This window comes from Lathyrus oleraceus, chromosome 6 (genome assembly GCF_024323335.1).
Source record: "Lathyrus oleraceus cultivar Zhongwan6 chromosome 6, CAAS_Psat_ZW6_1.0, whole genome shotgun sequence".
Classification (NCBI taxonomy): Eukaryota; Viridiplantae; Streptophyta; class Magnoliopsida; order Fabales; family Fabaceae; genus Lathyrus; species Lathyrus oleraceus.
In genome coordinates this window covers 435,521,259-435,534,138 of record NC_066584.1, presented here as the reverse complement: position 1 = coordinate 435,534,138, position 12,880 = coordinate 435,521,259, and the positions used below count along the sequence as shown (strand labels likewise).

The following is a 12,880-nucleotide window of genomic DNA, read 5'->3' as shown; positions in this document are numbered from 1 at the left end:
TTAAAACCATCATCACCAAATCCATTTTTCCATTTTTATCACATTTACATCAACATTGCCATCACCCACATACATCATAAACCAAATCAAAGCTCAATTTTCATTCATACAACAACATCATCACTATCCAAATTTAAACATAAGTCAAGTTATTTTTACATACTACATATCATCATCCCACAACACATGAGTCAAATGAAAAACAAATGAAAAAAGAATAAAAAATCTAAATTGAATAAACATTACATTCCATTATCATACCACATACATTATAACATACAAATTATCACATCCATAAATTGAATTTAAATTGAAATAAGATAAAGTATTTGAATTGAATAAAACTCTATTTGATTGAATAAGTGTGAATACATGATACATGAGAAAGTTACAACTTTGCTTACATCATACATCACCTCCTACATACATACATTACAGTAGTTCACATTTTTCATCAGTTCGTGAAACTTACATTGCTCCCATGAGCTCCTCACCATCTAAAATGTCCCCCCAAAATTCCACTCACACTTTACACTACACTCACTCACACACTTACCACAAATATCTCTCAGACTCACACGAATCTCACTCCCTTAACCCTCAATTTCCTCTCCTATAAAACCATACCTTCATCTCACTCTCTATACAAAAAATTGAGCCCTTAAGAGCTGCCAAAAAATTCCACAAACTTCTTGCAATCCTCAAAACTCCTAAAGTTCTTTTCCATAACCTCTCAAGCTTTTCATTAAAGCTTTAAGCAGGTTGAGCTCAACCTCATCTCTGGTTATTACCCAAGCACATATAGAAGAGGCAAGCATGTTTCAAAAATAGTAGAAGAATGGATAAGGAGACGTAGCAGAAGAAAAGAAGGAGAAAAGTAAAGCAGAATTACATACTTGAAGGTGATCTTTCGCTGGAGTTCTTGTTGGAAACCTGGAAATTCCAAATTCCGACGAGGTTGTTTTTCTCACTTCCTTTATGTTTTTGTGTTTATTTACGTATTTCCTTGCATTTTGATCACTTTCCCAGTTTCAATTGTTGTAAGCACGGTAACTTGGAAGAATATTGAATTTGGGGATTTAGGGTTTTTTTTGTTGGGATATGGGTTGATTTGTGTTTTTTGTGGTTTGTTTGATGATTTTGATGCTAGATTCGTATTCAGGGATGAAAACTAGTCTGGGTTACTGTTGGTAAATTCTGGTTTCGATGTGTTTTGATAAAATCTGGAAAAGTGAGGGATGAACATCCAAACAGTACATCCTGTGTTCTTTCTTTTCCATGGTTTTGATCCAAAATATGTGATATTCGTTTGTTTTTTTTGTGTTAGTGGATATATAGAAAAGAGAGAGAGGATGAGTTGGTGAGAGAGAAAAGATATAGGAAAGTGAGAAAGATGTTCCTCACCTCTCCTTTTGATCATCTCCGTCTCTTCACCCACTTGCCAACCTTGGATGCACTGACTCACCCTTTGACTAGGAGCCCCTGTACAGGGAGCCTCATCCTTAATACCATGTGTCTTAGTTTTCATCCCCCACATCATGATAATATTCTCCAACATTTGGATCAAGCACTCCGAATTTAGTCTACTCCCCTGACCTTGGTTTTGGGCTCAACGTCATTGGGCCTTCTAGCCCTGGGGCAAGCTTCTCTCACACGCCCTTTTGTTTTTCTTCTTTCTGCATTTTTTATATATTTCTATTTCCTTTTATTATATTTTATTTTCATTTGTTTTTGTTGGGTAGGGCCTTAATCCCATTTCATTTGCCTTTACTCTTATGTATCCCATTGTTGCATGCACCCCTTCCCTTTGTTTTTTTTTATTTATATTATTTGATTAGGTAAAAGTTATTTAATAAATAAAATCAATCTTTTCAAAATTAAAATTATTGATCAACAACAAGCTTTTTCAAGATCAAATTCAAAACCCTTCCACCATTTAATCAAACCATTTTCAAAACAACGTGAATCAAAATGCTTGATTGATATCAAGTTCTTTTTCGCTTAATCAAAAACATTTCGAAAGCTTTTTTGCTATAAAACCGGATGAAAAAGGATTAGTTGGACATAATTATCCATCCTAGTCCCCGGGTATTAGGATGACGATCATACTTAGCCTACCGTTTGAGTACTCGTCTTTTGTTCAAAACACGATAAATAAACCGAATCTAGTTCATTCTTTAATGGATGGAAAAAGACTAGTTGGACATAATTATCCATCCTAGTCTCGAGTATTTGGATTACGGTCATGATTAATCTCCCACTCGAATACTTGTCTTTCTTTAAGGAAACGTGACTTAATTCGCCTCACAAACTTCATCAGTAACTTGGACGTTAAAGGATTAGTTGAGCGTAATTATCCATCCTAATCCCATGGGATTTGGACGATGGCCATAATTAGCCTACCATTCAAGTACTCGTCATCCACTCAAAACCATACTCAACCAATCAAATTATCTTTTCTCGCTCCTGTGCAATGTCAAAACCTTTTCACAAACGAATAATGTTTTATCCACTCCACCGCAATACAAACAAATGCTTAGGCCTCCCATGCGCGAGCATACAACCAACATTTAACCACTAGAGTACGACCTAAACATTGTTCACTAAAATCAACCAACAAACACATGTTTTTTCTACTAAGGACTCTGTAGCTTTGAATTCTTCATAGCACATGAGGATATGTAGGAGCAAGACTCACAATCTTGTCAAGCACCCTAATAAAAAAATCATTTTTAGTCCTTTTTTTTCCTTTCAAACTTTTAATAATTAGCAGAGGCAAGTAACAAAAGCTAACATTTTATTCGCAAAACTTACTAAATGGTTCTCATTTAGTACAAAGGATGTGTGGATTGTTAATACATTCTCTTTGCATAATCGACTCCCGAACCCGAATTTGGTTATGATGACCATTTTCTTTTTTTATTGGGGTTTTATCGATATTTTCCCTTTTCTTTTGGAATAAATAAACTTTTGTGGCAACCCTGTTATTATTTCGAGCGTGCAAGCGCCCATGGTATTTTTTGCGCTGCGATAGCTGGCGACTCTGTTGGGGATATTCCAAGGAGAGTTAAGCTTAGTTTAGTTTTATTTAAGATGAATGTTATCTTTGTTTACTTGTTTTCTTTTATATTCCTTTCTTTTATTTTCTATGTGTGTTATTATTGCCTTATCTGTTGTATGGTTCTCATGTACTGTGGTGGATATTCTGGTTGCTTGAACACATTGTGAGAAAGTCTTTACACCCGAGTCTCGAGAAGAAACATACGATAGGACGATGGTTGCCTATTGTTGTCCTACTGGACGTACCTGTCTTATTGGGTTGGCATGAAAGCCTAACTTAGAGTACATACTCTTGGGGGTATTGTTGTCTGACAAGTAATTTGTTGTAGTCGGAAATATTTTCATGTTTGGTCCATAACTCTAAGAACCTTTTTAGAACCTTAAACCTGTGACTATTATGATTGATGGCTGCATAGTGTTGGCCTGCCGGACGTACTTGTCTTGTTGTGTTGACATGAAAATCTCACTTAGAATAGATCCTTTTATGGGGTATTGTCGTCCAACAAGTAATTTTACTAGTGGGCAATATTTCCAAGAAAGATCCATAATTCCGGGAACCGTGTTTAGAACCTAAAAGTCGATGGTTGCATAATATTGGCCTTCTAGACGTACTTGTCTTGTTGGATTGACATGAAAACCTCACCTAGAGTAGATCCTCTTAAGGGTATTATCATTTAACAAGTAATTTTGCTAATAGGGCAATATTCTCATATAAGATCCACGACCCTAGGAACCTGATCAAGCCATAGAGCCACATCTCATGAGATCAATGTGTACAAAGTAATGAAAATCATTCTGAAAAAGTTGTACTTGGATTTGTTTAGAACCACCTGGCTATATAATCCCAAAACATGCATAACATTACATTAAATACATTAAAAAACTTATCATATGTCTTTTATTTTCCAAGAAATCTAAAGACTTAGGTTGTTAGCACTTGAACCAAAATGAGTTTAGAAAGAAGAAGTACACTTCCACTCAAGCTCAAAGTACCCAGAGTAGAAATCTTGAAAGCCTTGAGTGCCAAGTTAACCAGTATTGATGAGGAATCTTTCAAAAAAGATTACGACAAATTACTTGGCCTACTAACGATGAAGGTGAATGTAGGAGCGCTTGTCGCCTTAGCCCAGTACTATGACACCTTTCTCAGTTGCTTCACCTTTCAAGACTTCCAATTGGCTCCGACCATAGAAGAATTTAAAAGAATCTTGGGTCGCTATTTGGAAGATTATAACCCGTTCACACAAGTTTGGAAGAGAATCATACACCAGAGATGATATACTCGACTTTAAATCTTATTGTGAAAGATGTGGCGAAGAACCTAGAGATTAAAGGGGACGTTCAAGGGTTTTCAAGAAAATTCTTGGAAGCCAAGGTCATAACACTGGGAAAAGTTAATAATTGGAACATATTCAACACTGTTCTGGCATTTATCATCTATGGTATTGTCCTATTTCCAAACATTGATGATTTTGTAGACTTCTTGGCTATGAACATCTTCCTGGCTAAGAACCCTATTCCAGCTCTCCTTGTAAATTTATACTACTATCTCCATGTAAGACATGAGAAGAAGAAGGGGATGGTCATATATTATGCTCCATTACCATACACTTGGCTCATATCTCACATGCCTTAAGAAGGTCCATTCATCGCAAAAAATATCAAATGGACTCAAAAGCTTGCATCCCTTACTTCCATCTTTGTCTTTTGGTATAAGCGAGGTTGGGAAGTAGAAGACATCATCCTTAACTATGGGGACTTTCCCAATGAGCCTCTCATAGGACATCAATGGTGCATTAACTATAACCATGTCTTATCTGTGAGACAACTCGAGTATCCGATGGAGAGCCCACCAGAAGACAGGTTGTTGAAAGACTTTATCCCACATGAAATGGGAGCAAAAGACCCAATTATGCCAAGGAATATAAGAAGAACCTGAGGAAGGGTTAACTAGAAAGGAAAAGGAACTAGGTAAAGAAATTGTGTGGCCAAAGAACCATACTATCAGTGGGTGAAGAAAATGGTGAAAGAAATCAATCTACCCTTCAACATTGAGATCTATATTCAATCCCATATACATGAGCCCACACATGTTTCCATAGTGGAAGCTGATAGGCTCAAAGTCATTATCTCAAAACTCAAAAGGGAGAACGAAGGGTTACAACTGAAACTCAACTGAGTCACCACTGAGAGGAACAAGCTAAGATTTAACCTCAACCAAAAATAGGAGCAACTCAGCAAGAGTGAAGAAACGGTCAAGGATGAAAGGAGAAAGAGGAAGAGGGTCGGTGACTGCCTAGCAGGCACAAGTTCTGATCTTGACTTCTGAAATCAACAACTCAAAGAAACTCTAAAGAGAAACGGGGAATGGAGATATCTCTGAGAGAGGATTTTGAAGGCTCAGAAAGAAATGAGAGAAGGGCTTGAGACACGAATCCAAGAGCTAACCAAATTTCACACAGAATCTCAAGCCCTTGCACCTCACGAGCGTCACCTTAGAGAAGAAGTTGAACGGACACCCAGAAATATCCCTGCCAATTGGAAAAAGACCCAAGAAGAGCTAAGAAATATCATAGCCTACAATCACCATTTTAAGGAAGCTTGTAAAGCTTCAAAGAGTGAGGGAACATAGTGGGAAGTCAAGGCCCACCATCTAGATGATCTAGTGCAACAGGATTAAGACACAATCTGACATCTCCACTAAGAACTCACAATATGGTATGGGAAGTGTGTCTATCTGGTTGAGTTTGCTAGTGGCCTAATACGAGACATGCCTAGGAAGTTGAGAGATGCCTTTGACGAGATAAGGCTCGACAACACCCCCCTTAGCTATTTTCGAATTTATCATGTCTTGTAAAATAATGCTGAGAGAGTTTAAGGCTGAATTAAAAATACTTAAGAAGGAACAAGCTAATGACAATGGCTAATTGATCTTGTACTTGTATTATCAAACATTATATTTGTTTATGATGAATGAATGAAAGACTTGGTCTTTGCACCAATTACAGTTGTTGTCTTCTTTATTGCTCTTATGCTTTCGAATGTTTTCAAAATAACTAATGAATCTAAAGAATCTCTTGAAAATAAATGAACATAAAAGAAAATTCGCATACGTTCATGCATCACTATCAACATACATCCCGTTTCAAAAGAAAAAGATGCATACCATCTTTCCCTCTTCTTTAGAACCGTTGAACCGGTAGCTTTGCCAATCTGACTTTCCGGCATCCTACGAGATAAGAAGCAACTATCACCGTACAATGGAACAAATAGAGAAAAATCAAACTACAATTAAGGAGGAAATGGACGCAATGAAGGGTACGATGGACCAAATTCTAGAGTCTATGATGATCTTGGCAAGAAGAGAGGACAACCCTCAAGTGCCTGTGGGCATTGAATATACTACTCCCTTGTTTGGTTCCACTTCACATAAGAGACACGGGGTGGCCGATCTCGAGTTCGTACTCCCACATGGCTACACCCCACTTGAGACTTCCAATTGGGCTTATATAAATTTGTATGCGTTGGATACAATAACTAATAACTTTATCGAAGCTAAACCAATAAGAGTCGTTAATAATTATTTGAGTATGAGTCGTATAAAAATATGTCCTATATGCTTGGTGATGTCAATTTATATAAGACCTCCTCTTCTTTGAGTTTTTTATGACTGATTTATTTGTCATTATAATACATGTATCTTTACCAAACAGTAAAGACAATCAAGTCTCATGTTTCTTTGTCTGAGGTAAAAGGCTATTTAATGACTTAAATGCTTTGTATGCATATACAAATGGTATTAATCACAAATGAGTTATATTCAATTCTAGACCGACCTACTCGACCTAACCCATTAGGAGTGATCTGACCTAATTCTTCCATGTGAATGAGTTAACTCAGGGCGAGTTGTGCCACGTCTAAGTAGTTTTTACAATTCAACAATTTTATGCACGACATTAGTTATTTTATTTTTACTTGCACTGAACTCAATTACTTGTTGTATGCAATTTTCGAGAAATTATATGGTAGAGGTGTCTAATCACAAAAGGAGCTTTTAAGAATAATACTTAATACTAATAAAACATAAAGAGGACTAGCTCGCAAAAGTACCAATCCAAGACTAGTCATTACACCATTTCATCTATCTGAACAAATTGACAGAAGTACTCAAGTGTCCTAAGTGGAGGAATTATTCCCTAGGAAACTTCCCTAGGGTGATGCGATAGGAACATGTAATGAAACGTTCTGATGGTAATGGAACATTTAATGCCCTTGTCCCCCACTATTTTTTCAACTAATTCTAAGCGTTTCAGTTCCATTTCACATCAGACAACGTCCATGAGGCTGACCCGCATCACTTAAGGCTTCCGTGACTCCTATAGTGTCTGACAAAGCCTTGCAAAAAACTACTCTGGACTGACCAAATACCCAAATGATTAAGGCCAAAGTCATCTCAAATTCAATACACTTGACCCAAAATATAAAATCAGTTCACACACAATGAGAAAGCTACATTCTCTGGTCTCCATTTTCACTACACTCATCTTGAATCTTGAACTAATTTAGGTGTTGGAATGCTAACCATGCAGATCCACCCCGCGCTACCGTAAAAGGAGATCAAAACCATTATTCAAGATCATCAGTTGTACAGTTGCATTTATTTTTGGTTCCTGAACGGGATAAATATAATAAATTTTAAAATTAACTTATATAAATTTGTACACGTTGGATACACTAACTAATAACTTTATCGATGCTAAACAAATAAAAGTTATTAATAATTATTTGAGTACAATTCGTCTGAAAGTATGTCTTATATGCTTGGTGGTGTCGGTTTATATAAGATCTCATTTACTTTGAGTTTTTTTATGATTTATTTATTTGTCATTATGATACATGTTTCCTTGCCTAACTGAAAGCAGTAAAAAGAATGAGGTCTCATGTTTCTTTCTCTAAGACTGAACACTATTTAATAACTTAAATACTCTGCCTACATACACACATGATATTAATCAGAAATGAGTTGTATTCAACTCTAGTCCGATCTTCTAGACTTAACCCATTAAAAATGATATGACCTAATTCCTTCCCATAAATAAACTAAATTATCAACAAATTTACAATTCAACAATTTTATGCATGACATTGATTATTTTTCTATTGCTTACACTGAATTCAATATAAAATATTTAATCAAACTCAATTGAAATTATAAAACTCAATTGAAACTATAAAATTGTGTTATCACCAAAGGAGCTTTTAATAATAATAAAAATTTAGTAATAAAACATATAAGTATGAAAGAGGACTAGCCGGCAAAAGATGAAAAAAGTAAAAGGGCACCTGAGCAAAATCAGAAACACAATCTCGTCCGTCCATCCATCCATCTCACAAATCACAATATATACTCATTCATTTTTTTCTGACATACGTTTATTTCATCTCTTGGTCAATCAAATCCGTAGAATATCTCTGAATTTCTCTTCTCTGCCTAGGGTTCCAACCCAACTCTCTTCCAAGGTTAGCCCACAATCAATCTCTCTATCTCATTCAATCACAAATTTCATGCCTCACATCACCTTTTCATTCAACATTCATTTTCTTGATTCTTTCTAACTTGTACCAAATTCCCAGATCTGAGATTTCATTTCAACATTGTTACTCTTTTCTATCAGATTCTCACTAGTAATATAATTTTTAGTTGTTACTGTTAATTTTTCATGAATGATGTATGATTGTAGTATTAGTTTAATCTTCTCTTGTAATTGATAAACTTCTTGGATTGAAGCTTCAAGGGTTTCTTTGAGTTTTCTGGATTTGATTGTTATGCAGTTATGCAGTTATGCTTTTCCATGCATGAGTAGTCTGGTGTTAAGTTTTGAATGTTTTTTAACTTGTGTGTAGGGAAAATGAAAGCTATTTTCTGTGGAAATTTTGAATATGATTGCCGGGAATCTGAGCTGGAGCGGCTTTTTAGACGATATGGCAAGGTCGATAGGGTGGATATGAAAGCTGGTAAGGTTTTCTTTTGGGGTTTTCTCAATATCATAATTATTAATCTATTTGTACATTTTAAGATGGTTGCTTAATAGTATTTCAATGTTGGTTAATGTTTAGTTCAAGTTAATTGTCGTGGTGCGGATATTTTAGGTTGAAATTGGGCTTTCTGGGTTTATACTTCATAAAGGGTTTACCGGTGGAAAATAAAGAGCCTGTAACAGGTTGAGTTTTTATAACTTGCGATCTGTTATTCATGAATTGAGGGGATAATATAATTTCTTAACAGACTAGTTTATTGTGTATATATTAATAGTTGTACATGAGTTTTACACCCGACTGAATCAATTTAAGAAAAGAACGCTGAGTCTTTGTTACTTGAGAAATGTGGACTCAATTAATTACCTTATTGTTAAATTCAGTAGTTAAATAGAAACTCTAGATTATTTATATGCTCTCAGGATGATATACAGTGAGACTGGGTCTCATATGAGAACTGTACTTGTAACACGACACAACTGTTTAAAATTATAAGTTGGCTGATTTAATATATAAGTGTTTCGACATGAGAACTGGTAATACTTGACAATAAAAGTATCTATATCTCTATGGGTTGTCATCCAGTACATTACGTTCTAGATGGGAGTGACAATAAATATTATGCATGTTGCACATCTGCGATTAGACCTTTAAGACAACCAGAAGTAGCGGCGCGGCATCAGAATCTTCATCCGACATTTGGCGTCACCCTCCCTTGGGTCAGCAACTGCATTGTATCATCGAAGATTGGTGATTCAGTTACAAGAGTCGGACCTTGGTGTATAGCACCTTGTTGAGCATTTGTGGGGGGTTCAAAGATATCTTTAAGTCAAAAATCATGTTTTTTTGAAGCAACAGCCCCCATACTCAACATTTTCTTTGGCGCAGGATTATCTTTGCATATCCATTTACTCCCAAGCTAATGGGTGGGCTTTTCAGAAATCCGTTTCCTGTCCGTGATGCACATCTCCGATTCATTCAATTTGATCCACAACAGAACAACTCTATGCATTCCTCAGTCACATCTGCCTTTCAATTTTCGTGCCTTTTGCCAGTCTTCACTTCTGGACATGTTTTGAGGTTGAAATATTGCCAACCTCATAGAAGAGGCAGCTGAATGAATGGAGAAGGCACTCACTTTCCACTGACCCACCATGACACCTACACTTTTGGATTCTTGTTCTTGACACCAATTTGTTTATTACACAAGGTCTGTTACTAATTCTGTTGGTCAAATTAGTTTATAGAAACAAAGAGGTTTACCAAAACTTTAATTTCCAAGTTGTTAGCATTGTGTTGGGGCATCACAGAAGGGTCAGTTCCCACATCACAAGTGAAGCCTTTCTCGATTAGACTGTTTGACTGAATTGTCTTTTCTCAATTTTATGTTAAATATTAATACAAAATTGAGAACTTTTTTTGGTGTGCAGGATTTGCTTTTATTTATATGGAAGATGAGAGAGATGCTGATGCTGCAATTCGTGCTCTCGATCGGATAGAATTTGGTCGGAAGGGGCGTAGACTCCGTGTAGAATGGACAAAGGTAACACATTATTGGTATATTTTAACTAGAATGCTGAGGCTATAATGTTGTTTTTTCTGATTATGTTTTCATCATCATTGGGTGTATTGTGCTGCAGCAAGAACGTGGCATTCGAAGGCCTGCTGAGCGCCCAAAAAGATCTTCAGCTAATGCGAGACCATCAAAGACCCTATTTGTAATTAATTTTGATACAAACCATACCAGAACAAGGGACTTGGAGAGGCACTTTGAGCCATATGGTAAGATAGTCAGTGTGAGGATCAGGAGGAATTTTGCATTTGTTCAGTATGAATCAGAAGATGATGCTTCCAAAGCCCTGGAAGCTACAAATATGAGGTAATTCAATGTAGTTGTTTAGATCAAGATTTTTCCTTCTTCCAAAACTATCATTGGCTTCTTGCCATTGCTCGAGTATTGTCAACTTCTGGTGGATTTGAGGTATGGTTTGGTATGTCTCCATACCTGTGTCCTCTAGTCGGGTTGCATGGCCAAATAATGTGTTATCATTATGGATGCCAAAATTTTTAAGTTCTAGGCAGTTTTATCTCTACATTATGGTTCTGAAATTGTGTTGCAACCTGAATGATAACCTGGTTTCTTTTCAAATCCTGATTTGCAGCAAGTTGTTGGATCGGGTTATTTCAGTTGAATTTGCTGCCAAAGACGACGATGTCAGGCGAAATGGACATAGCCCGGAGAGAGGCCGTGATCGTCAGCGTGACAGAAGCCTTGATGGAAGGCGATCGCCCAGTCCTTATCGTAGAGAAAGGGGTAGTCCTGATTACGGCCATGGGTCTAGTCCATATAAGAGGCAGAGGAGCAGCCCTGATTATGGGCATGGCAACAGCCGTAGTAGAAGCCCCTATCGAAGAGAGCGAGGTAGCCCTGTTTACGGGCGTCGAAGCATTAGTCCCTACAGAAGAGAGAGGGATGATTCTGTGCCTGTTCATGTCAACAGCCGCAGTCCTAATCACAAAGAGCGGGGGAGAACCAACCGGTCTCCCTCCCATAGTCTCGAAGAAGGAGAGACTCAAAAAGGTCATGGATCTGACCTTAGTCCAGAAGAAGGGGAGAGGATAGACCCTAAAAAAGGTCCTAGGTTTGGCCATAGTCCCGAAGAGGGAGAGAGGATAGATCCTAGAAAAGGTCATGAATCTGACCATAGTCCTTATGTTGCTGTGAAGGGTAGCCCTGAAAATGGCCATTACCAGAGGCACAGTCCTGACACAATACGGAACCCCAGCCCTTACAAGGATTCTAGAGGGAGTCCTAGGCCTGATGCAAAAGGGAACCCCGGCCCATGCAATGATTATGGAGGGAGCCCAAATACTATGCCTGAACCCAGAGACAGTCCCAACTATGGTGGTCCTGAAAGTCCCATGCATGAACAAAGGTTCGCATACATTTGTTTGTTGTTTGGAGTTTTTTGTTTATTTTCTCCAGCCTTCTTTACATCTGTTTGATGTGCTTGCTGTTTTAACCGTGTATTTGTTATGTTGCAGCCAGAGCCAGTCACCCCCTGCAGAAGAATGATTTCAGTTGCAATGAAAAAAGCCTGAAGGGCCAACAAATTGAATAACGTGGTCGTTACAGGACTAAATTTAGTTTTCAGCAAATGGCTTTAGTGTAGTGTAGTGTTGATAAAGCTTTGAAACTTTGGTGGTTTGACACTTTTCCTGTCATTTATTCATTTAGATAGTTTCATACTTCAATCTCAGTACAATGTTGTAGAATTTTTGTTTAAAGTCAAATAGTGGTGGCACCTATATTTTTGATGAATAGCATGAAACTTATGTTGTCTTATAAAAGTTGTTTTGACGCCAAATCCTTGTGCACCCTTGAAGCATTAAAGGTAATTTGACTGTCTTTTTAGTCATGAGTATTAAGTGGAGGCTTCCTAGGACCGAAATATGTCGAGGCATTCTAGATATGTAATGTAAAAGTTGTACTGACTTTGACCTCTTTCTGTATTAACCGCACTGATTCAGCCAGATCTAGAGAAAGCCAGGTGATTCTGTAAGTTGAGTTGAATTGGTCCAGAGCAAGCAATCCAGGGCAATAGTTGATTGTCCCGTATATATTTGTACTGAGAAAACAAAACAGGATTGGTTTTGGTGCCAGTGTCCATTATAACTATATCCTTTATGTGTACTTGATGGAAATAGAGTCTTTCAGCGATATATGGGGCCCAAATTTTCTCCACCCTTGTGATAGGTCTGTTGGCTTTCATTCTGCTTCATG

The 12,880-nt window shown here is 37.2% G+C and overlaps 1 protein-coding gene across 2 annotated transcripts; it reads left to right on the top strand.

The window, feature by feature from the left end:
- The first annotated feature begins 8,381 nt into the window (after positions 1-8,381).
- LOC127091301 (serine/arginine-rich splicing factor RS40) lies at positions 8,382-12,418 on the top strand. 2 transcript variants are annotated; one of them, XM_051029911.1, is made up of 6 exons: positions 8,382-8,580; positions 8,965-9,075; positions 10,527-10,639; positions 10,737-10,975; positions 11,259-12,032; positions 12,142-12,418. In XM_051029911.1, exons 2-6 carry the CDS (start codon positions 8,970-8,972, stop codon positions 12,170-12,172), a joined length of 1,263 nt encoding a protein of 420 aa, XP_050885868.1. In that variant the 5' UTR covers positions 8,382-8,580; positions 8,965-8,969; the 3' UTR covers positions 12,173-12,418. The 2 variants fall into 2 exon arrangements, with proteins under 2 accessions (XP_050885868.1, XP_050885869.1); XM_051029912.1 differs by lacking the exon at positions 8,382-8,580 and adding an exon at positions 9,985-10,306 and having other exon boundaries at positions 8,963-9,075.
- Positions 12,419-12,880: the final 462 nt, after the last annotated feature.

Excerpts from the sequence above, each read along its gene's own strand:
- LOC127091301 (XM_051029911.1), top strand. The coding sequence starts at position 8,970 with ATGAAAGCTATTTTCTGTGGAAATTTTGAATATGATTGCCGGGAATCT. Across the intron at positions 9,076-10,526 it reads TAGGGTGGATATGAAAGCTG|GATTTGCTTTTATTTATATG; the intron begins GTAAGGTTTTCT and ends TTTGGTGTGCAG. Across the intron at positions 10,976-11,258 it reads CTGGAAGCTACAAATATGAG|CAAGTTGTTGGATCGGGTTA; the intron begins GTAATTCAATGT and ends CCTGATTTGCAG.